Source organism: Corticium candelabrum, chromosome 2 (assembly GCF_963422355.1).
Source record: "Corticium candelabrum chromosome 2, ooCorCand1.1, whole genome shotgun sequence".
Classification (NCBI taxonomy): domain Eukaryota; kingdom Metazoa; phylum Porifera; class Homoscleromorpha; order Homosclerophorida; family Plakinidae; genus Corticium; species Corticium candelabrum.
The window spans coordinates 2,180,562-2,201,696 of NC_085086.1; the positions used below are offsets into that span (position 1 = coordinate 2,180,562).

General features: G+C 41.8%; 3 protein-coding genes across 3 annotated transcripts in view; 2 read left to right on the forward strand and 1 right to left on the reverse strand.

Moving 5' to 3' along the window:
* Positions 1–3,147, forward strand: part of LOC134198363 (uncharacterized) — a 3,699-nt gene extending 552 nt beyond the window's left edge. The window contains exon 1 of the mRNA XM_062667741.1: positions 1–3,147. This exon is cut by the window's left edge and continues 552 nt beyond it. Within this exon, the coding sequence (XP_062523725.1) occupies positions 1–3,024 (3,024 nt within the window). The 3' untranslated portion in view covers positions 3,025–3,147.
* Positions 3,148–3,191: 44 nt separating this feature from the next.
* LOC134198364 (uncharacterized) lies at positions 3,192–9,857 on the reverse strand. The gene is made up of 4 exons (XM_062667742.1): positions 9,733–9,857; positions 9,481–9,676; positions 3,363–5,422; positions 3,192–3,213 (listed from the first exon to the last, which is right to left on the reverse strand). The coding sequence occupies exons 1-4, from the start codon at positions 9,855–9,857 to the stop codon at positions 3,192–3,194; spliced, it is 2,403 nt and encodes an 800-aa protein (XP_062523726.1).
* A 1,472-nt stretch (positions 9,858–11,329) lies between these two features.
* LOC134176177 (uncharacterized) lies at positions 11,330–19,688 on the forward strand. Its single transcript, XM_062642863.1, has 3 exons — positions 11,330–13,436; positions 13,499–13,774; positions 19,159–19,688. The coding sequence occupies exons 1-3, from the start codon at positions 11,333–11,335 to the stop codon at positions 19,563–19,565; spliced, it is 2,787 nt and encodes a 928-aa protein (XP_062498847.1). The 5' UTR covers positions 11,330–11,332; the 3' UTR covers positions 19,566–19,688.
* Positions 19,689–21,135: the final 1,447 nt, after the last annotated feature.

The window sequence follows — 21,135 nt, forward strand, 5'->3', positions numbered from 1 at the left end:
AACGACAGGGAGCTAGGTAGCTCAAAGAGCCCGGTTCAAGTAGAGGAAGCTCCTCCAGTCATTTCAGCAGAGACTGGAACTGCATATCAGTCTGTCACACAACAAGAAGTCGTTCTTCATGAAGCTTCTCAAGATCAATCTAGTGATGCCATTGACCTGCCAACTATCCCTCAGTACAGAGTGTTACTGCCTCCTAATTTCAACTGGGGTGGTGTACCTGGAGCAGATATAAAAGATCAGATAGACCAAGCATATCGTGAAGTCGTTCATTGGAAACGGAATTTATTTCAAGTGCCTTACGGATCCTCTGGTGGACACTTCGTTTCTGAACTTACAAGGCTATTTTATGCATTTGCAAATGAATCTGATCTCGAGTCAGTCGCAATAACTGCTGCTATGCTCATGCCTCATCTGTTGCTCCAAAGACCTCACACTAGATCCAGTGTACAACAGAACTCCTCTTGTTTAAGTCGTCGATTGGAAACCTGGAAAAAGGGTGACATAGGAGGTTTGATTGCAGAAGGCAGAACGATCCAGTCTCATCTTCGATGCCACAGTACTCGGAATTGTCCTCAGGATAGAGAGTGTGATCAATCAAGAAAAGTTGCACTTTTGTTGCAAAAGGGAAATATCAATGCTGCCCAGCGACTCCTATCAGATGAGGACAACTGTGGTTTGCTAGAACTAGACGAATGTATTCCTGGCTCTCACAAGTCAGTTAGAGATGTTCTGAAAGACAAACACCCTGACCCAGCTCCTATGTTTAAGGAAGCTGTCCTGGACTCCAAATCTCAGGCACCTCCTACACATCCCATTCTCTTCGACAAGATTGATGGCTATCTCATTCGTGCCATGTCACTTAAATGCCAGGGTGCTGCAGGTCCATCAGGCTTAGATGCGGCTGCATGGAGGCGTTTGTGCACTGGATTCAAAGTCTTGTCTAGAAATCTCTGTGACTCAATAGCTTCAACAACTCGCAGGATTGCAACGCAGTTTATCGACCCGAGTGGGATTTCGGCTCTGGTTGCTTGCCGGCTAATACCCCTGGACAAGAGACCTGGTGTCAGACCAATTGGAGTTTGTGAAACACTTCGTAGAATAATTAGCAAGGCTGTCCTGAGTGTGGTAAAGTCAGATATTTTGAACGTAGCCGGACCCCTACAACTCTGTGCTGGTCAGAACGTCGGATGCGAGGCTGCCATACACGCTATTCGAGGTATTTATGATGAAGATGAAACAGAGGCCGTGCTATTTGTAGACGCAACCAATGCTTTCAATACTTTGAACCGTCAAGTTGCTCTGGCCAACATATCTGTCAACTGCCCAGCCATCTTTCCAATCTTGGCCAACACGTATCGACAACCTTCTTCATTGTTTGTAGGTGGAGAAACGTTGCTTTCTAGTGAAGGAACAACTCAAGGAGATCCCTTAGCGATGCCAATGTATGCTCTGGCCACAATTCCACTTCTAAAGAGTGTGCAGACGAATGGTACAAAGCAGGTATGGTATGCAGATGATGCAGCTGCTGGAGGCTCGCTAGACTGTCTACATAAATGGTGGAACAGGTTGGTTGACTTAGGTGCTATGTTCGGGTATCTTCCAAATCCCAAAAAGTCATGGTTGCTAGTGAAATCAGGAAATATTGACAAAGCTACACATCTCTTTGAAAATACCAATATCAACATTACTACAGAAGGACAAAAGTACCTTGGAGCTGCTATTGGAAACAAAGATTTCTGCAATAATTTCCTGCAAGAAAAGGTGACCAATTGGAAGTTACAAGTAGAGCGACTCAGTTGCATTGCCCAAACTCAACCACAAGCTGCTCACTCGATATTCACACGGGGTCTGATTGGACGCTGGAAATTTGCACTCAGAACCAATGAAAACTTTGCAGAGTACCTTAATCCTCTGGAGGAGGCGTTACGATCCAAACTGATTCCCGCCATAACCAATAGAAGTACTCCAGGAGACAAGATGAGAAGGCTTTTTGCACTACCACCTCGACTAGGCGGCCTTGGAATTGTAGATCCACGTTCGTTGACTTGTGAGCTGGAATACTCAAAGTTAATTTGTGCGCCACTGGTCAACCGAATTGTGCAACAAGAAACAAACCTGGATAACGTTCCTACCAAGCAGAATTCTATGAAAGCTAGCATTCGCCAGCAAAAACATCTAACACAAAAGTCTCATTCTGAAATCACTGTCAATGATCTATCTGTGGAATTGAAACGTTCAGTTGAATTGGCCTGTGAGAAGGGTGCCTCCTGCTGGCTGACCGCAATCCCACTAGAGCAACACGGATTCACTTTGCACAAATCTGCGTTTCGGGATGCCCTGTGCCTCAGATACGGTTGGCACCCGTCCAACCTCCCAGACATATGTCCATGTGGATCTAAATTCTCAGTAGATCACTCTCTGTCATGTCCAACAGGAGGATACCCCAGCATCCGCCATAACGAGGTCCGCGATTTATTTACCAACTTGTTGACAGAGGTTTGCCACGATGTACACAAAGAGCCCGTTCTGCAACCTCTCAACGGCGAGGTGTTTCAAAAACGCTGTACTACCTCTGACGAAAATGCCAGACTTGATATTGCTGTCAGTGGATTTTGGGGTGGGCACTTCCAACGAACTTTCTTTGACGTCAGGGTCTTCAACCCTAATGCCTCATCCTACAAATCAGTGCAGATCCCGTCATTATATAAACGGCAGGAACAAGAGAAGAAAAGGCGATACGAGGAACGAATTAATAACGTGGAGCTTTCATCGTTCACGCCAATCATTTTAGCATGCACTGGAGGATGCAGTAAACTGACGTCTATTTTTTTGAAAAGACTAGCCTCACTTTTATCGGAAAAGCACCACACCGAGTACAGCACAACTATCAACTGGCTGAGATGTCGACTGTCATTTGCACTTCTTCGGGCCTGCGTGATGTGTTTGCGAGGATGCAGGTCCAAGCTTCACAGAACCTCAAGGGACTTCAACATTCTGCTGGAAGCAGCAGAAAGTAGATTATAGAAGACTGTTTATCTCAAAGTTGTTACAACCTAGAAACTTGTTGCTATAGAGGAAGCTTTTACATACAGTAGTAGTATGTAGTAGTGTGTTAGCAGATGCCGTTTGATTGTTCAAATACACCAGTTCTCAGTAGTAGTAGTAGTAGTAGTAGTAGTAGTAATACAACACTATAGTAGTAGTAATACAACACTATAAGTGACAGATATACGCACGCAGCAAAACAAACAATTAAAAGTCAGTTACTACTTTACGTCATTACACTGTATGCTTAACTATTATCACAAGCTATAGTCACCACCTACTCATCTAGGTGGGCCTCACTTTCAATGAGTCCTAGCAGGTCCACTTTGATAGGTCTATACGTAGAGGATCTTGTTCCACGGATACACAGTATACTCGAGCGAAGTAGGGCAAAACTCAATCTACAGCGAATTAATTGCATAATTCTACTGTACTGCTCTCCTGACTTGGCTGCATGCAGACTTGCCACTCGCTTATAGAAGGTTGTTGCCTCTGGGCCTGTGCTTCCGTATGACGTAAACACTAATGGAGTGAAAGACCCATGCTCAACTTCCCGAATTCTCTCACCGTAAGCGCGTTTCTTCTCATTCTCGTGACTCACATAGGCGGATTTGAGTGAAGAGTGTTTGCGGTTGGAAGCAGCGTTTGGGTAGAAAACCCTCACATCAAAAAATGCCCGTTCTCCATGCCTCCACACTCCTCTAGCAGAAATGTCGACCCTAGCGTTATCATCTGTGATGGCAGTGCGATGCGCAAACTGTTCTCCATCCAAGGGACGAAGTACAGGTTCGATTGTAACATCTGTAGAAACCTCCCTTAGAAGATCAGCTGTGATGTTCCGGATCTCGTTGTGCCTTAGCGTGGGAAAGCCGCCTTTCTGGCATATCATGACATGGTCGACGTTAAAACTGAGGCCGCATTCACATTTCGAGGGCAAATCTGATAAAGGCCAGCCATATCTTAAGCACAGAGCATCACGAAAATCGTTCTTGGCAAGATGGAAACCATGCTCTTCAATAGGCTGCACGGTAAGCCAGCTCGATACTCCCTTTTCGGATAGGACTTCCAAGCTCCCTTTTATTTGCGGTGATGCATTTGTTTGCAACTTCTCCAAGGTCTCATTGTGGAATTCTTGTGTCTTGGCCTTGATCTCAGATTTTCTTCTTTTTGTTTCCAATGGAGACACTGTGATGGCGTTCTCTTGTTCGACAATAAGAGCAGCCAAAGGCGCAGTGATGTGCTCGGAAGCTGCAAATAGTGATTCAGCAGTCTTCGACGGATCAGAAATGTTCAACCCACCGAGATTGCAAGGTAATGACAAGAGGTCTCTCATGTCTGCACCGCACACTGGTTGACCAGTCAGTCTAGGCAAAAATCGTTGGTGGATGACTTCTTCTAACGGCTTGAGCATTTCAGATATAGATGGAACAGTTCTCAAGAGATAGGACCAGCGATGGGCCAAACCTTGAGTAAAAGCTGAGTATGCGACATGAGGATGAGTTACAGCAATGGTTGATAGTTTTTCCACTTGACGAACCCACTCATTGACTTTACTGTCAACGTATTCACGAACAAACGAAGGGTGCCCTAAAGCAGCACCTAGATGTCGTTTACCTGATGTTGTGATTTGTACTGCCGTATCAGCAAATGCAGAGCGGGCATCTTCCAATTTGTTCTGCTTTACTATCAACCAAGTTTTAACAGCGTTTGCGTGATATCCGAACTTGGGGCCGACTTTGACAATGTCATTCCACCACTGCCTCACACCTCTAATGCACCCTGCACCTGTTGCATCATCAGCATACCAGACTTGCTTGGTTTCACATTGAAGTTGAGTGATGAGCGGCAGGATGCCAATCGCGTACATGGACATCGCCAGCGGATCACCCTGTGTTGTTCCTTCAGCTGATCTGATTATCTCGCCTCCCACAACGAACATCAAAACCTCGTCCCTGTATGTATTTATGAGAACCGTTGCAATAGCCGGACACAAGATTCTAGCATTGTGAAGCGCTGCCCGTCGATTTAGGCAATTAAAAGCATTCGAGGCATCAACCAGAAGAACGCACTCAGTCTCATCGTTGTCAAATATTGTGCGCATCGCATGAATAGCCGCTTCACATCCACCTTCTTGTCCAGCACACACTTGCAAAGGTCCAGCAGTATGGCAGACGTCGTCCTTGATAACTCTCATTATCGCCTTGGCAATAATCCTGCGGAAGGTCTCACCAATTCCGATTGGACGTAATCCAGGATTCTTGTCTAAAGGAATCAAACGGCATGCAACAAGAGCCTGGATAGCACTTGGATCCACAAAATCACAACATATGCGTCGTGCTAGACCTGCTAGGGCGTTGCACAGCTCAGCTGACTGCTTCTGAAAAGAACAGCATAGACGTTTCCAAGCTGTGGAATCCACACCAGATGGTCCACCAGCGCCCTGGGTTCTCAGAGTAATAGTAGTGGTAGTAGTAGTAGTAGTAGTAGTGGTGATGGTAGTGGTGGTGGTAGTGGTAGTGGTAGTGGTAGTGGTAGTTTATATGTCTTCTCATTCCTCTAGACAAACAACCGGATGTGAGACTGATTGGTGTGTGTGAAATAGTAATAAGAATTATTGGCAAGGCCATACTTTCAATAGTTCGAAAGGATGTTTTGAAAGCAACAGGTTGTATGCAACTATGTGCTGGCCAATCTTTAGGTTGTGAAGCTACCTTTCATTCTATACGCTCTATTTACGAAGATTCTGAAATGGAAGCAATTACTTATAGATGCTACGAATGCATTTAACAGCTTGAATAGACAAATAGCCTTGAGGAACATATCGAGACTTTGCCCACCCATTCATCCTATTCTTATCAAAACCTACAGAAACCCGTTTTATCTGATGGTTGGTGGTGTACCCGCTTATTGTCAAAGAAAGGGGCGACACAAGCAGACCCTCTGGCAATGGCCATGTATGCACTAGCTACAGTCCCCCTTATCACAAAAATTACCACAAATGGATGCAAGCAAATTTGGTATGCAGATGATGCAGCAAGTGGAGGAAGACTTTCTTCAATCAGATAGTGGCGGCAACAGATCATTGATATTGCCCCCAAATATGGCTATTATCCGAATCAGTCAAAGTCATGGTTGATAGTCACGCCTCAGCACTTGAATCGATCACAACATCTACAATGACACGGAAATTCAAATAACGACAGATGGCCACCATTACTTAGGCGCATGCAGCCCTAGGAAAAATAACATTTTGCGGCAACTTCCTCAAGAGCAAAGTAGAATCATAGTAACAAGAAATAGAACGGTTGTCACTGATAGCTGAAATACATCCACAAGCTGCATATACAACCTCTACTCATGTGGTTATTGTACGATGGATATACATATCCACATGCAATGACCATTTGTCTCAATTTATCAATCTTTTTGAAAAACACAATTGACTCTGAATTCATCCGCGCCATTACTAAGCGCCCTCCAACAGGTAATCTAATGAGAAGTCTCTTTGCTCTTCCTACACACTTGGGTGGTTTCCTATCAATCCAGCATTACTTGACAAAGAATACAAGAACTTACTGAGAGCTAGACAACCTCTGATCAATTGCGTAGTACAGCAAACTCATGAGTTGGTAGATGCCTGTGAACAGCAACAGTCAATCAAGTATTTAGTTAAACGTATCAAAGCGCATGAAAGAAAGCTGGATGCAGAAACACTAACTTCGAAACTTTCAAATGATTTGAAACGTACAGTGGATTTGTCATCAGAAAAATGGGCTTCATTTTGGCTTACAGTCCTACCTATAGAAACTCATGGTTTTGCACTCAGCAAATCTGAGTTTGGAGATGCTTTATGCTTACAATATGGCTGGCGACCACCTTATCTACCTGACAGTTGTACTTGGAGTCACATCTTCACTATCAACCACGCAATGTCATGTGCAAAGGGAGGCTTCTTTACAATCAGACTTAACGAGCTGCGAGACGTTTTAGCTGGCATTATGTCAGATGTCTGCTGTGATGTTTATACTGAACCCACTCTTCAGCCTCTAAATGGAGAGGTACTGCCAAAGCAAACAACCACTAGGAATGACGAATCACGCCTGGACATTTCTGCTTGTGGTTTCTATCAAAGTCGTTTCCAAAAAACCTACTTTTACGTGCGCGTTTTCAATCCTACTCCAGAGTCAATACTATGACATCTAGTATCACATCATGTTATTGAAAACAAGAACAGGAGAAAAGAGGAAATATGAAAACCGATTGCAGCGATTGGAAATGGCTTCCTTTACACCTCTTATCTTTGCATGTACCGGTGCAACAAGCAAATTGACAACTACCTGCTTAAAGAAGTTATCATGTCTCCTTTCAGAAAAAAGGACATTTCATTCAGTCTAGCAATTGTCTGGATAAGGTGCAGAGTAGTGATTGCAAGGCTGTAGGTTTGGCAGAAAAGCCTTGTAATCAACCATTAGCGTACTTTCTGTGTGCGCAGGGAATTGGCTTTACAAATAGTCGAGATGTATGTTTTGATTAAACTTTTAATCAATGAATTACTGTTTTCCTGTTAGTGGTTGCAGTATTATTGTTATTTATGTATAATATGTTATACAGTATTTAGTTTGTTGCAATGTATCATAGTATGATCTATTCGAATACACAATTTCATTCAGTAGTTGCAGTAGTGAATACCCAGTTCTTCCCAAGCACATTGCCATGCCATGACGAACTCTTCAGATCAGACTGAGCCTGTCTATGACATACTCTTTCGAGCCATAGATTGTTTACTTATTTGTAGGATGGCACTTTGTTCTTCTGGATCAGCTGGTCCAAGAGGAATGGATGCTGCTATATTGAAGCGTTTTGCAACAGTTTCAGGGGCTCTTCCAATCTTTTGTTTGATGCTTTTGCTTCATTTGCAAGGCATTTGTCGTCTCAATGTGTAGATCCAAAGGGAGTTGCTGCCTTCTTTGCTTGTCATTTAATATCACTGAACAAGAATCCAGGCGTCCAACCCATTGGTGTCTGTAAAATCATTTGCACAGTTATTGGAAAGGCCATGTTATCAGTAGTAGGAGGTGATATTCAGTCAGTAACAAGAGCAATACAACTTTGTGCTGGACAACAAGGAGGTCATGAAGCAGCCGTGCACGCATTGCAGAAAATCTACGACGATGACTATGTTGATAGCATACTTTGGTTGACGCTACAAACGCTTTCAACAGCCTAAACAGCAGCCTTACGTAACATATCTAGTTCCTGCCCTGCAATTGACACCCTACTTGTCAATTACTACTGCCAACCATCTTTGCTCTTTGTTGGAGGTGAAACAATTTTATCTCAAGGATGAACTACTCAGGGAGATCCCTTAGCAATGGCCATGTATGCTCTGGCCACTGTGCCACTCATAAAAAATACATACAGATGGCAGTTGACAAGTCTGATATTCTGATGCTGCTGCAGTTGAATGAAGTATAGACTCTACTTTCGAATGGTGGAAGCAATTACACAAATTGTGTCGGAAATTTGGTTCCTTTCCTAATGGCAAGAAGTTCTTGTTTCTTGTTAAACTTCATTTTGAAGACAAGGCTTGTGATATTTTTGGAACACAAACATCAACATCACAACCTCTGGTCGAGTTACCTCTGAGAATTACTGGGATCTGCCAAAGCTTCCAGCAAACAAAAGTCAATTATTGGATTGACCACATTGAAAAGCTTGCGTTAATCGTCAAGTCTCAGCCACATGTTGCCTACTCTGCATGGACTTCAAGGAAAATGACTTATGCTCTCAGGTCAAGCCAATTCACCTCTGAGACATTATAGCCATTGGAAGCAAGCATCAGAAACACACTCATTTCAGCTCTCACCGTTTGCAGCAGTTCAAGAGATGTTATCAGACACCTGATGGCCTATCCTGCTTGGCTTGGCGGTCTTGGAACACCAAACCCTACATCAATGGTGACAGAGTTTTCATATTTTATAGATATAACTGAATTGGTTAAATTGGAATTCAATGATATTCAAATATGTTTGGATAAAAATTGTATTCCTAATAACAACAGCCATGTAGCAACAGCAGTAGACAAAGAGACCAAACATCAAACAAGAAAACATTTATTTCCTTCATCGTAATCCTGTCACTGGTGTGCCACAACACTAAGTAGGTGTTTTGATACTGTTGGGTTGAGTTAATTATCAAGTAAGGATTGAAATTGATTGTATGCAAACCATTTATATTGAATGTTAGGATAAGAATTCAAAGAATTCAATGCAATAGGAATTGAAAGATATCTACACCGCTTGTTGAGCGCTTTCTTCGGCAGCAGTTCAACCTATTTGATGTTAGTCACCAACAAAATTCGATAAAGACGAACAATCAAAGATTGAAAACAACATGCAACCAAAGCAAAAGGTGATATACTGCTGAATGGTTTACCTTCAAATCTGAAAAGATCCGATGAACTTGCTCAAGAAAACGTGCATCCAGTTTGTTGACTGTACTTCCTTTAGTCGAACATGGGTTCTTCCTCAATAAATCTGCTTCCAAGATGCAATTTATTTCAGGAATGGATGGCGTCTTCAACGTCTGAGTGAGCTTTGTCCTTTTGCTGCTTCCTTTACTGTTGATCTTGCTGTGAATTGCCATAAATGTGGATTTATATCAATACGACACAATGAAGTTTAATACTTCTTTGGACAATTATTGGATGAAATCAGGTATGATGTCTTGAATGAGCTCACTGTACAGCCTTTGAACTGAGAAACTGTGTCTGGTTGCTCCTCTATCAAAGAAGACAAGGCATGATTAGACATAGTAGCCTTTGGAGTAGGAGGTGGATGGTTTGAAAAAAACTTACTTTGATGTTCTTTTATTCAACCCAAACTTTCTAACATACCAGTCATTGTCACTAGAATCATGCTACCGACGACATGAGCAAGAGAAGTGACGCAAGTATGAACAACGAGTCACAAGAATAGAACATGCCTCCTTTACTCTAATTGTTTTATGTTGTACTGGAGGAAAAAGTAAAACCATGAATGTCTACTTTCCTGGAGAGACTTGCTTCGTTGCTGGCTGACAAAAGAGACACATCTTATGGGTCTTCTATTCACTGGATCAGACGTCTATTTCACTTCTCACTTATCGGAGCAGCAGTTACCTGTCTTAGACGATGTCGTGCAAGACAATTCAGCACCAGCATCAAGGGTAGCGTTGCAGTAGCTATGGCTAAGGGCTACTTGTCGGTCTTTTTAGTAGCAGTAGTTAATACGCAATGTCTTTCAGTAGTAAGAATTTGATTGCTGCTTCAATTGTTAGCTATACATTGCTGTCAACATATACTTAACCTAGTGCTGCATTTTTCAAATACACCATGTCTTCCAGTGATTGTGTGTGTGTGTGTGTGTGTGTGTGTGTGTGTGTGTGTGTGTGTGTGTGTGTGTGTGTGTGTAGGTCATTGACTGTGGACCTAAGAGACCATCGGCTGTGACATGACATTAGACACTGGAGTACTTGTGAGACTTCGAGTGCTCACACCACAGCAGGCCCAGTGTTCCCTGAGTAGCACATAAGGCCCAGTTTAAAAGCTAGGTGCGTGACCTCTGAGAGGCGGCTCCTGATGTTTAGGTTAGGTTGGTTTATGTGTGTTTAATAAATAATATGATTATTATTATTATTTGTGTTTGTATGTGTTTGTAAAGAATTGGTTTTAGATAGCCAGAGATTTCTGCTTATAGAGTAACACCTGCACTACATTTAAACATTTCAACAATGTGACTCTCAATCCAAGTCAGTCATTTGCACAACAATATTGTTTTACATCTGCAATGCTTGTAATTGCAAGATCATTCAGAAGATCTCAACACATGACACATCACAAATGTGATACAATGCTGTATAACAGATTGAAATGACTCAGTCCTTCACACCTTATTTGTTGCCATGGTCTAAAAGACAGGCTGGCATCATCGTAAAAGATGGCCAACTTCTATGTCCGTGTGTGTGTGTGTGTGTGTGTGTGTGTGTGTGTGTGCGCGCGCGCGCGTGTGTGTGTGCATGTCCAGAATATACAGTTGAAGTTTATTATTGCAAGCGTGTGTTCTACTATCCTACCATTCAAATGATTGTTTTCTTATTTAATTTCAATAATCTGCTCATCAAACGAAATGATATTGTTTTAGCTTCAACTCCTTCTGTTGTTGACCGTTTGGGTCCTGAAGGAAAAGCTCATTTTGATCAAGCATGCAAGAAAGGCAAAGTGCCAGGCAACACGGTCTTCATTGACTGTATGGGAGAGGAAGATGCGGGCAAGTCATGCCTGGAAGCTTCAATGACAGACAAACCATTTGTTGAAGGTCAGGAGAGCACGGAGGGAGTAAAGGTGAAGATGATGATCTCACAAGCAGTTGGACACGGCACCGACTGGAAAGAATTGAAAAGTGAAGAGGAGAGACAAGAGCATCTCAGCAAGCTGTTTGCAAGAGAATTTGTTGTTCATGACAAGGAACAACAGTCCAGCACAACAAAACCAGGCGAGCAAGAGCAGAGCCCACAAGCAAGTTCTACAGAATCTGATTTGAAGGCAAATGTGAATGCAAAAGCAAGCGGTTTGAAGTCAATGTATTCTGAAGCTAAGATTGATCCAGTAGGATACGAGGATTTCAAACTTGCTAAAGAAATTGATCGAAATGTAGATGAGGCCATTAATCTCATGGAGGAGAATAAGGAGGAGATGCGCAAATTTGAAGAAATGATCAATGTGACAATGATGGACAGAGGAGGTCAAGATCAATTCCTCTCCACACATGCTGCACTTATGGCTGATAATGAGTATCAATGTACAGCTTGTTTTGTGGTTATCGATGGTTCCAAGCCACTAGATGAGAAGGTGACCACATCCAAGTTTCGTCTTGCAGATGGAACTTTTATTGAGAAACCACGAGATGTTGCTACCACAAGAGCTGACGTCATACGCCACTGCTTCACTGCCCTCTCTGCTGCCTTTCCTGCTGGCAGAAGACGCAATAAGTTTTTTGGGAAGGGGCGTGTCAAAAGGGCACCAGCAACGTTCATGTTTGCTTCTAGAAAAGATAAAGCAAAAAGTAAAAGTTTTATGGCAAGACAGGAGCAAATAGTGCAAGAAATCATCGCTGAAGAGAATTTTGGTGATCACATTGTGCCCTTTAGTGATGATCAGGTGCTGTTCCATGTTGACAACACAAAGTCAGGAACAGGCAATGCCGATCCAACGATCGTCTTGGTCAAGAAAATGATCGTTGAAATGGCTCGTGAATACTGGGATGAAGAAGAGAAGATTCCATTACCATGGGCCATGCTAGATAAGGGTCTGGGTCTGTTGAGAATGAGAAAGCACAAAGTTCTTGATCTGCAGAATGTCTCCCAATTAGCTGCCAGGGTGTGTGATATCTCATTAGATGAGGAATGCAGACAAGCTCTGCGATATCTTTGCAGCCATGGAAGCATTGCATTCTATCACAATGTTGCCGGGCTCAATAAGAAGGTGCTTCCCAACATTCAGTGGGTTGCTGATGTGTTGGCCATCTTTGTCACAGTTCTGGATCGCTCAAGAATTCCTCCTGAGTTGTGGAATGATCTCAAGAAGCTTCATCAAGAAGGGATCATGTCATGGAATCTTGCCAAGTATCTGATGAAGAAGGCAGGAGTAGACGAAGCAAACTACGCTGTGATCCTTATTCTTCTGCAGCTATTTAATATCATTTCAGGAGCATACTTGGCCGCTCGTTCAATTGCTCCAGATGTCGAAGTCCAACAAGGTCAGAACTTTTTTGTTCCCTCTATGGTCATCAAAGAAGTTATCAAGACCCCTTTTGCCTACTATTCAGCATTCTGCTCTCCTACGTCTCCTCCATCTTTGTTCTTTATTCCCAGAGGTTTCAATGCTTTTCTCAAGCCTCTATTTTACCGTCTTGTGACCCGCATGGTCAGCAAGTACAGAGAAGGCCCACAGCTCAGTAGAAACCAGGTGATACTTCATCTTCACAGGGAGGTGGATCTGGAATTGGTCTACACTGTGAAGGCCGTTATTGTTACCGTCTACTGTCCATCGAGATTAGGTCACAGGAAACTACCTGCAGATGAAGTGCTCCGTCCACTGTGTGACAGTGTACGAGTGACTCTAATAGAACAACTCACACAAGCGAAGGCACGAGGAATGGATGGCTTTCAGTTCGATGTCTGTGTTCATGGTGCTGTTGACAAAGTTCCACTAGAATATGATCCAAAGCAACTGGCTTCATTGGATGAATATCCAGAAAATGATATTCTGCTGGACAAAGAGCATGAAAGCATTGATGCTCCTGCTAAACTTGATGTGTGGTTTGATAACACGTCTACTAGTCATACTGTTGAAGGTACCACGTGCAGCAGTATAATCAATTTTGTAGATTGACTTGTTTTCTTGTCTTTTGCACAGTTGCTGCTAACAGCGTTTATGATCCAGATGTGATTCTGTCTGCTGTATTACAGCAGGGTCATGATCGTTGGCTCTCTGTTGGTTTGAAGTTGGGGTTTACAATGAGCAAAGCCATTGAGAATACAAATGTTTTCTCTCTTGGTGCTGACAAGTTGAAGGCTTTGTTTGAAGCAAAAGCACAAGAAGTAGGACGAGATAAAGCAGCCAAACAACTTGTAGCAGCATGTCACTGTATTCCCCAGCCGATCATTACGGCAGTAAAAGATCAACTGGCAGGTGAGAACCCAATTTGTAATGATAAGCTTTTATGAAGTGAGTTTGCTTAAGGGATTGCACATGTAATGTGCTATAGTGTAATGAAATTGAATAAAACTTTGATCAAACTAAATACCGTATTGCCTTGACAATTATTTTTAGGTAATTTTAGTCAGGGAATTAATGGAAAGAGGAAGTTATCCGTGAGGGGAATTATTTTTAGAAGGAAAGTATTTTAGAGACATTGATAGTCTTGTTTTATGACAGCTTTAAGTGACTAAATTGATCATGATATGTTGCTTTGTAAAATCAATAGCAGCAAGTCGAGTCTTTAAATCGTGCTCTTTGTATTAAGTATTACCAAGTCCTGTTCATCTTTTTTCTGGTAATTTCTGCATAACAGGAATCTTTCTGGTAACTAGGAATACGTGCTAAATCCGGTCAGACTGCGCTAAAAGCAGCTCTATTCAACCTATAAACGAACACGAAGTTGCTTCCACCTGTCCAGCAATCACAACACAGTCACTGCACGTGACCACGTGACACTAGCTATCTGCATTGTAGGAATATCGTTAGAACTTTTCTTCTAGTGCACCGACCGTTTCTATCCGCTGCTTCCCACTTTTAAACAATAAGTCAAACGTTTCTGCACTCGTTCAGTGTTTGTCCAGGCTACCGTTGACGAGAATCAGCAGCGCAAAGTACACGTGGTTGAGCACGACAGACGCCATTTTCTGCATACTAGTAATGTCTCGCCAAATCGCTACAATGCAACTTGACAAATCAAGATTTACATCGAATGCTTACAGCAATGCATAGAATCATATCACAAAGTTTCTGATTATTCTGACGTCATCTTCTCCAAATTTCAAAATTCGACCAAACGATCGATTTCTGACGTTTTGATGACATTCAGTCACTTCTGCTGATAAAAATTAACGTCTAGACATTAGCTTCTTGTGCAACGTTTGGTTTCATCATATTTGCGAACGACTGTCATTTTGTGTAGGCCGCGCAGAGCTGTAGTACGTGTGAGTGCACGTGACCACGTGACACTAGCTTTCTGCATAGTAGGAATATCGCTGGAACTTTTCTTCTAGTACACCGACCGTTTCTATCCGCTGCTTCCCACTTTTCCACAATAATTCAAACATTTCTGCACTCGTTCAGTGTTTTCTAGGCTTCCATTGACGAGAATCAGCAGTGCAAAGTACACGTGGTCAACCACGCCAGACGCCATTTTCTGCATACTAGTAATGTCTCGCCAAATCGCTACAATTCAACTTGACGAAATAAAACTTACATGGAATGCTTATGGAAATATATACAATCATATCACAAGGTATCTCATTATTCTGACGTCATCTTCTGCAAATACCAAAATTCGACCAAACGATCAATTTCTGACGTTTTGATGACATGCAGTCACTTCTGCTGATAAAAATTAACGTCTAGACATTAGCTTCTTGTGCAACGTTTGGTTTCCTCGTATTTGCGAACGACTGTCGTCTTGTAACAGGCCGCGCAAAACTGTAGTACGTGGTGAGTGCACGTGACCACGTGACACTACCTTTCTGCATAGTAGGAATATCGCTAGAACTTTTCTTCTAGTACTCAGACCGTTTCTATCCGCTGCTTCCTACTTTTAAACAATTAGTCAAACGTTTCTGCACTCTTTCAGTGTTTGTCCAGGCTACCGTTGACGAGAATCAGCAGCGCAAAGTACACGTGGTCGAGCACGACAGACGCCATTTTCTGCATACTAGTAATGTCTCTCCAAATCGCTACAATGCAACTTGACAAATCAAGATTTACATCGAATGCTTACAGCAATGCATAGAATCATATCACAAAGTTTCTGATTATTCTGACGTCATCTTCTCTAAATTTCAAAATTCGACCAAACGATCGATTTCTGACGTTTCGATTACATGCAGTCACTTCTGCTAATAAAAATTAACGTCTAGACATTAGCTTCTTGTGCAACGTTTGGTTTCATTATATTTGCGAACGACTGTCATTTTGTGTAGGCCGCGCAGAACTCAAGAAATCAAGTTTGATTGGAATCCGTCTTAGCTAAACAAAATCGATTTCGTTTTGCAGTGTAACGAGAATGTACTCTGATATGTCTTAGAAACACTTTTCAAAAGTCATGTGGAAATAAATAGTTATTTTGTAAAGTCGCCCACTCGCTATTCCACGAATTTCCGTGCACTCATCTACTTTGTGTCAGTTTATAAGAACAAACGCAATAATTTTACATTGTGGCTCAATTCATCGATTTTGAGCCGTTTGTTGCTAAATTTCGCGATGTCGCACTTTTCGGCAGCCATTTTTTCTTTATTAGCAATTAATGTCTTGCCAAATCGTCAATCAACTAAACTCCAACAGCTTCAAATGTTAGCTATCAGACGTTACTTCGAAAAGAATGAGAATAATTAAGATTGATGCAGATCTACAATATATATCTAGATATACATACATATAAACTGTAACATTACTAAATTCCCAAAAACTAAAACTACTACTCATTTAAAAATCTTTCTACTTTGGTATTTAATTCAGTCGTAATCCATGTTCCTAGATCCATCTGCAAAGGTTATGACAAGCTGCATGATGTGCTTTGGCTGAAAACCTCCAATCACTTGGTACTCCGAAAAGCTCCAAAACATCATCAGGGTCCGTGTTCTTTGCTGCCTCGTTCTTGAAGTACCAGCGATTGAAAAGTTTGTTTATTCTCTTTATCACTGCTGAACTGAATCGCCCGGCCATGACTACGTGCTGCGATGCAGCCAAGGATTGTTTCATAGAAACTTTTCTTCCAAAATTTGCCGGACTTTTGACGGGACAAACCAAACCAAATACCAAAGTAGAAAGATTTTTAAATGAGTAGTAGTTTTAGTTTTTGGGAATTTAGTAATGTTACAGTTTATATGTATGTATATCTAGATATATATTGTAGATCTGCATCAATCTTAATTATTCTCATTCTTTTCGAAGTAACGTCTGATAGCTAACATTTGAAGCTGTTGGAGTTTAGTTGATTGACGATTTGGCAAGACATTAATTGCTAATAAAGAAAAAATGGCTGCCGAAAAGTGCGACATCGCGAAATTTAGCAACAAACGGCTCAAAATCGATGAATTGAGCCACAATGTAAAATTATTGCGTTTGTTCTTATAAACTGACACAAAGTAGATGAGTGCACGGAAATTCGTGGAATAGCGAGTGGGCGACTTTACAAAATAACTATTTATTTCCACATGACTTTTGAAAAGTGTTTCTAAGACATATCAGAGTACATTCTCGTTACACTGCAAAACGAAATCGATTTTGTTTAGCTAAGACGGATTCCAATCAAACTTGATTTCTTGAGTTCTGCGCGGCCTACACAAAATGACAGTCGTTCGCAAATATAATGAAACCAAACGTTGCACAAGAAGCTAATGTCTAGACGTTAATTTTTATTAGCAGAAGTGACTGCATGTAATCGAAACGTCAGAAATCGATCGTTTGGTCGAATTTTGAAATTTAGAGAAGATGACGTCAGAATAATCAGAAACTTTGTGATATGATTCTATGCATTGCTGTAAGCATTCGATGTAAATCTTGATTTGTCAAGTTGCATTGTAGCGATTTGGAGAGACATTACTAGTATGCAGAAAATGGCGTCTGTCGTGCTCGACCACGTGTACTTTGCGCTGCTGATTCTCGTCAACGGTAGCCTGGACAAACACTGAAAGAGTGCAGAAACGTTTGACTAATTGTTTAAAAGTAGGAAGCAGCGGATAGAAACGGTCTGAGTACTAGAAGAAAAGTTCTAGCGATATTCCTACTATGCAGAAAGGTAGTGTCACGTGGTCACGTGCACTCACCACGTACTACAGTTTTGCGCGGCCTGTTACAAGACGACAGTCGTTCGCAAATACGAGGAAACCAAACGTTGCACAAGAAGCTAATGTCTAGACGTTAATTTTTATCAGCAGAAGTGACTGCATGTCATCAAAACGTCAGAAATTGATCGTTTGGTCGAATTTTGGTATTTGCAGAAGATGACGTCAGAATAATGAGATACCTTGTGATATGATTGTATATATTTCCATAAGCATTCCATGTAAGTTTTATTTCGTCAAGTTGAATTGTAGCGATTTGGCGAGACATTACTAGTATGCAGAAAATGGCGTCTGGCGTGGTTGACCACGTGTACTTTGCACTGCTGATTCTCGTCAATGGAAGCCTAGAAAACACTGAACGAGTGCAGAAATGTTTGAATTATTGTGGAAAAGTGGGAAGCAGCGGATAGAAACGGTCGGTGTACTAGAAGAAAAGTTCCAGCGATATTCCTACTATGCAGAAAGCTAGTGTCACGTGGTCACGTGCACTCACACGTACTACAGCTCTGCGCGGCCTACACAAAATGACAGTCGTTCGCAAATATGATGAAACCAAACGTTGCACAAGAAGCTAATGTCTAGACGTTAATTTTTATCAGCAGAAGTGACTGAATGTCATCAAAACGTCAGAAATCGATCGTTTGGTCGAATTTTGAAATTTGGAGAAGATGACGTCAGAATAATCAGAAACTTTGTGATATGATTCTATGCATTGCTGTAAGCATTCGATGTAAATCTTGATTTGTCAAGTTGCATTGTAGCGATTTGGCGAGACATTACTAGTATGCAGAAAATGGCGTCTGTCGTGCTCAACCACGTGTACTTTGCGCTGCTGATTCTCGTCAACGGTAGCCTGGACAAACACTGAACGAGTGCAGAAACGTTTGACTTATTGTTTAAAAGTGGGAAGCAGCGGATAGAAACGGTCGGTGCACTAGAAGAAAAGTTCTAACGATATTCCTACAATGCAGATAGCTAGTGTCACGTGGTCACGTGCAGTGACTGTGTTGTGATTGCTGGACAGGTGGAAGCAACTTCGTGTTCGTTTATAGGTTGAATAGAGCTGCTTTTAGCGCAGTCTGACCGGATTTAGCACGTATTCCTAGTTACCAGAAAGATTCCTGTTATGCAGAAATTACCAGAAAAAAGATGAACAAGTCCTGATTGGAGCAGTCTTGTGGTTTCATAGACCTGCCACATACGTTGAAAGATTTATAGTAATAATCATTGTATGATCTTCACAAAATATCTAGTAAGTATCTGAGGTGAATATCCTGTTTATTGCAATAAAAGAAAGAAGAAGACATCTTTCACTCATTATTCATGATTATAGTTTCCTGTTATATTCACTGAATATGTTAGTAATATTTTCTTGAACTGGCGAGGTTGCATCTTCTTGTTTGCAAATGCAAATAGAAATAATTTATGATATCAACACTGTTTCATGTAGATGATATAGTTTCATTGATTAGAAATTTGTTTACTAATTGCCATCGATTACTTTAATTTCAGGTGTTTCAGTAGCATGTCATCCAGAATCTGTTTCTGCAGAAATACAGCAGAGGGCTGAGTTCAAATTGAGTGGAAGACGTCTGGTTGATGTAGCTCATGAGATTTCTTGTTATTGGAAGGACTTTGCAGCACTGCTTGCTCCAAACAAGTTTACCTCATCAGCAGTCAGTGTAATAGAACAGCAAAACAGATTTTCATTGTTTGGGCAAGCTCATCGAATGCTGGATGATTGGACCGATAGTCTAGACAGAGGAGCTACATGTCGTTTAGTTATTGAAACATTCGTGAGAATGGACAAGAATGCTCAAGCAAACTCCATATTTGGCGCAGACTTGGTAGATTACGTAAAACGGTCATGCAGTAGACAACGTGTTCCTGCCAAGACATCAAAGTGTTTTTTGATTTGAAGCTTGTAGCTACTGAAGTTTTTACAGTATAGTTACCTATAGATAGTGATTTCACGTGAATATCCAACTTACTAGAGCAGTAGAGTAAACACAACTAAACTTCTATATGTCACCAAGAGTGAGTTTGATTGGCCTTCTATTTCCTGCTCTAATAGCCATGACTACGATGCTGTGAACTTGTGATTTGTACCACACACTGGATGGTCTTAAAATTTTACAGACAGTCAGCATTATGATTGTCTATGTCTTCCACATGCCCTTCCCATTTCCATCCTATTAATAGTTTAAGACTAGATTCTGCATAAGTTGCAAGCCTGTGCTGCAGCATTCATGAGTGAGTGAAAACGTACATGCAACCTGTAGCTCAAAGCAATAAGAAATATTTGGTTCATTATTAGTTGTTCCAACAGAGCGAACCCACAAGACAAGAAGTGTCATGCCGCGCGAGGGAAATGTCTGGTGAGGTTCTTTAGATCTTGCGAATTATTTTTTGGCTCGGTTGGGGCACATCCCGGATAGATTGGACTTGCACGTGAATGTTGGATAATTGACGTGCACGCACGGTCCACGCGTGCATACGCGAAGCAAGAATTTGTTGGGGAGTGGCTTTTGCCACCACCTGGACAGATGTTTCGACCTGCTAATGATTTGCTAGAGTACATGCCATGCAAGAGTTGTAGAAGAAAGGCGCACAATGACACCTCTGAACTACAGTTACTTCTACTGAGATTGTCGAATAAATAACATACTCAGCACGTGCAACTATGTATTACTCACAACACCAGTTCACACCCGTATTTTGTCATCTGATACATGTACCCAAGTAGCATACTCGATCACACCATTTAGTAGCTTGATACGCCTTGTTTGGCATTTGTCTCGTTTGGCATTTGCCACCTGCCGTCTTCTTGCCACGTGTTATTATTGCTGTAGATTAGCGGTTACAGTAGATTGACATGCTATTTGCATCACCACGTGAGGCAGACCCATTGCACTACCTTGGTTGTCCCGGGGTAGCCTCGCAAGCCAGGCTCTTCCGCGCAGTCGCTGAGCTAACCGCACGTGAATCACACGAGGAGGAGTAGCTTTTACCGGAATTGCTCCAGCGCGAGAAGAGCCTTGTCGCTTTCGAGAACGTCATAGTGATGTGGGACCCCCGATCCGGTTTCATAGCTTGATAAAGCTAATTCTATTAGGTAAGCATGTAGGTACGAAAGTTGAGAACACGCGACATCGCTTCACGCACTTGCTTGTTTTGCACGAAGTACGTAGTTCACATCATCGTTCGCTTCTAGTACGTATGTAGACAGCTCAGCCATGTAATATTCTGCAGTGTCACGACTCCATTTCTATGGCGCGCCATTTGTGCCGTAATTCGCTATTTCTACTTAAGTAGAAATAATTCTACTTAAGTGAAATTCAATTCTACTTAAGTGGAAATCATTTCTACTGAAGTAGAAATCCATTTCTACTTAAGTGAAATTTGTTATTTCCACTTCAGTTGAATTGAATTCCACTTAAGTGGAAATGAATTCTACTTTAGTGAAAATAGACCACTGAATTCTACTTA

Bases quoted from the DNA above. Each gene is read 5' to 3' on its own strand.
- LOC134198364 (XM_062667742.1), bottom strand. From the start codon at position 9,857: ATGTCTAATCATGCCTTGTCTTCTTTGATAGAGGAGCAACCAGACACA. The intron at 9,677-9,732 runs GTATTAAACTTC...GGCAATTCACAG, and splicing joins TCCAATAATTGTCCAAAGAA to CAAGATCAACAGTAAAGGAA. The intron at 3,214-3,362 runs GCTAGGACTCAT...TGTCACTTATAG, and splicing joins AGACCTATCAAAGTGGACCT to TGTTGTATTACTACTACTAT.
- LOC134176177 (XM_062642863.1), top strand. From the start codon at position 11,333: ATGGGAGAGGAAGATGCGGGCAAGTCATGCCTGGAAGCTTCAATGACA. The intron at 13,437-13,498 runs GTACCACGTGCA...TCTTTTGCACAG, and splicing joins TACTAGTCATACTGTTGAAG to TTGCTGCTAACAGCGTTTAT. The intron at 13,775-19,158 runs GTGAGAACCCAA...CTTTAATTTCAG, and splicing joins AGTAAAAGATCAACTGGCAG to GTGTTTCAGTAGCATGTCAT.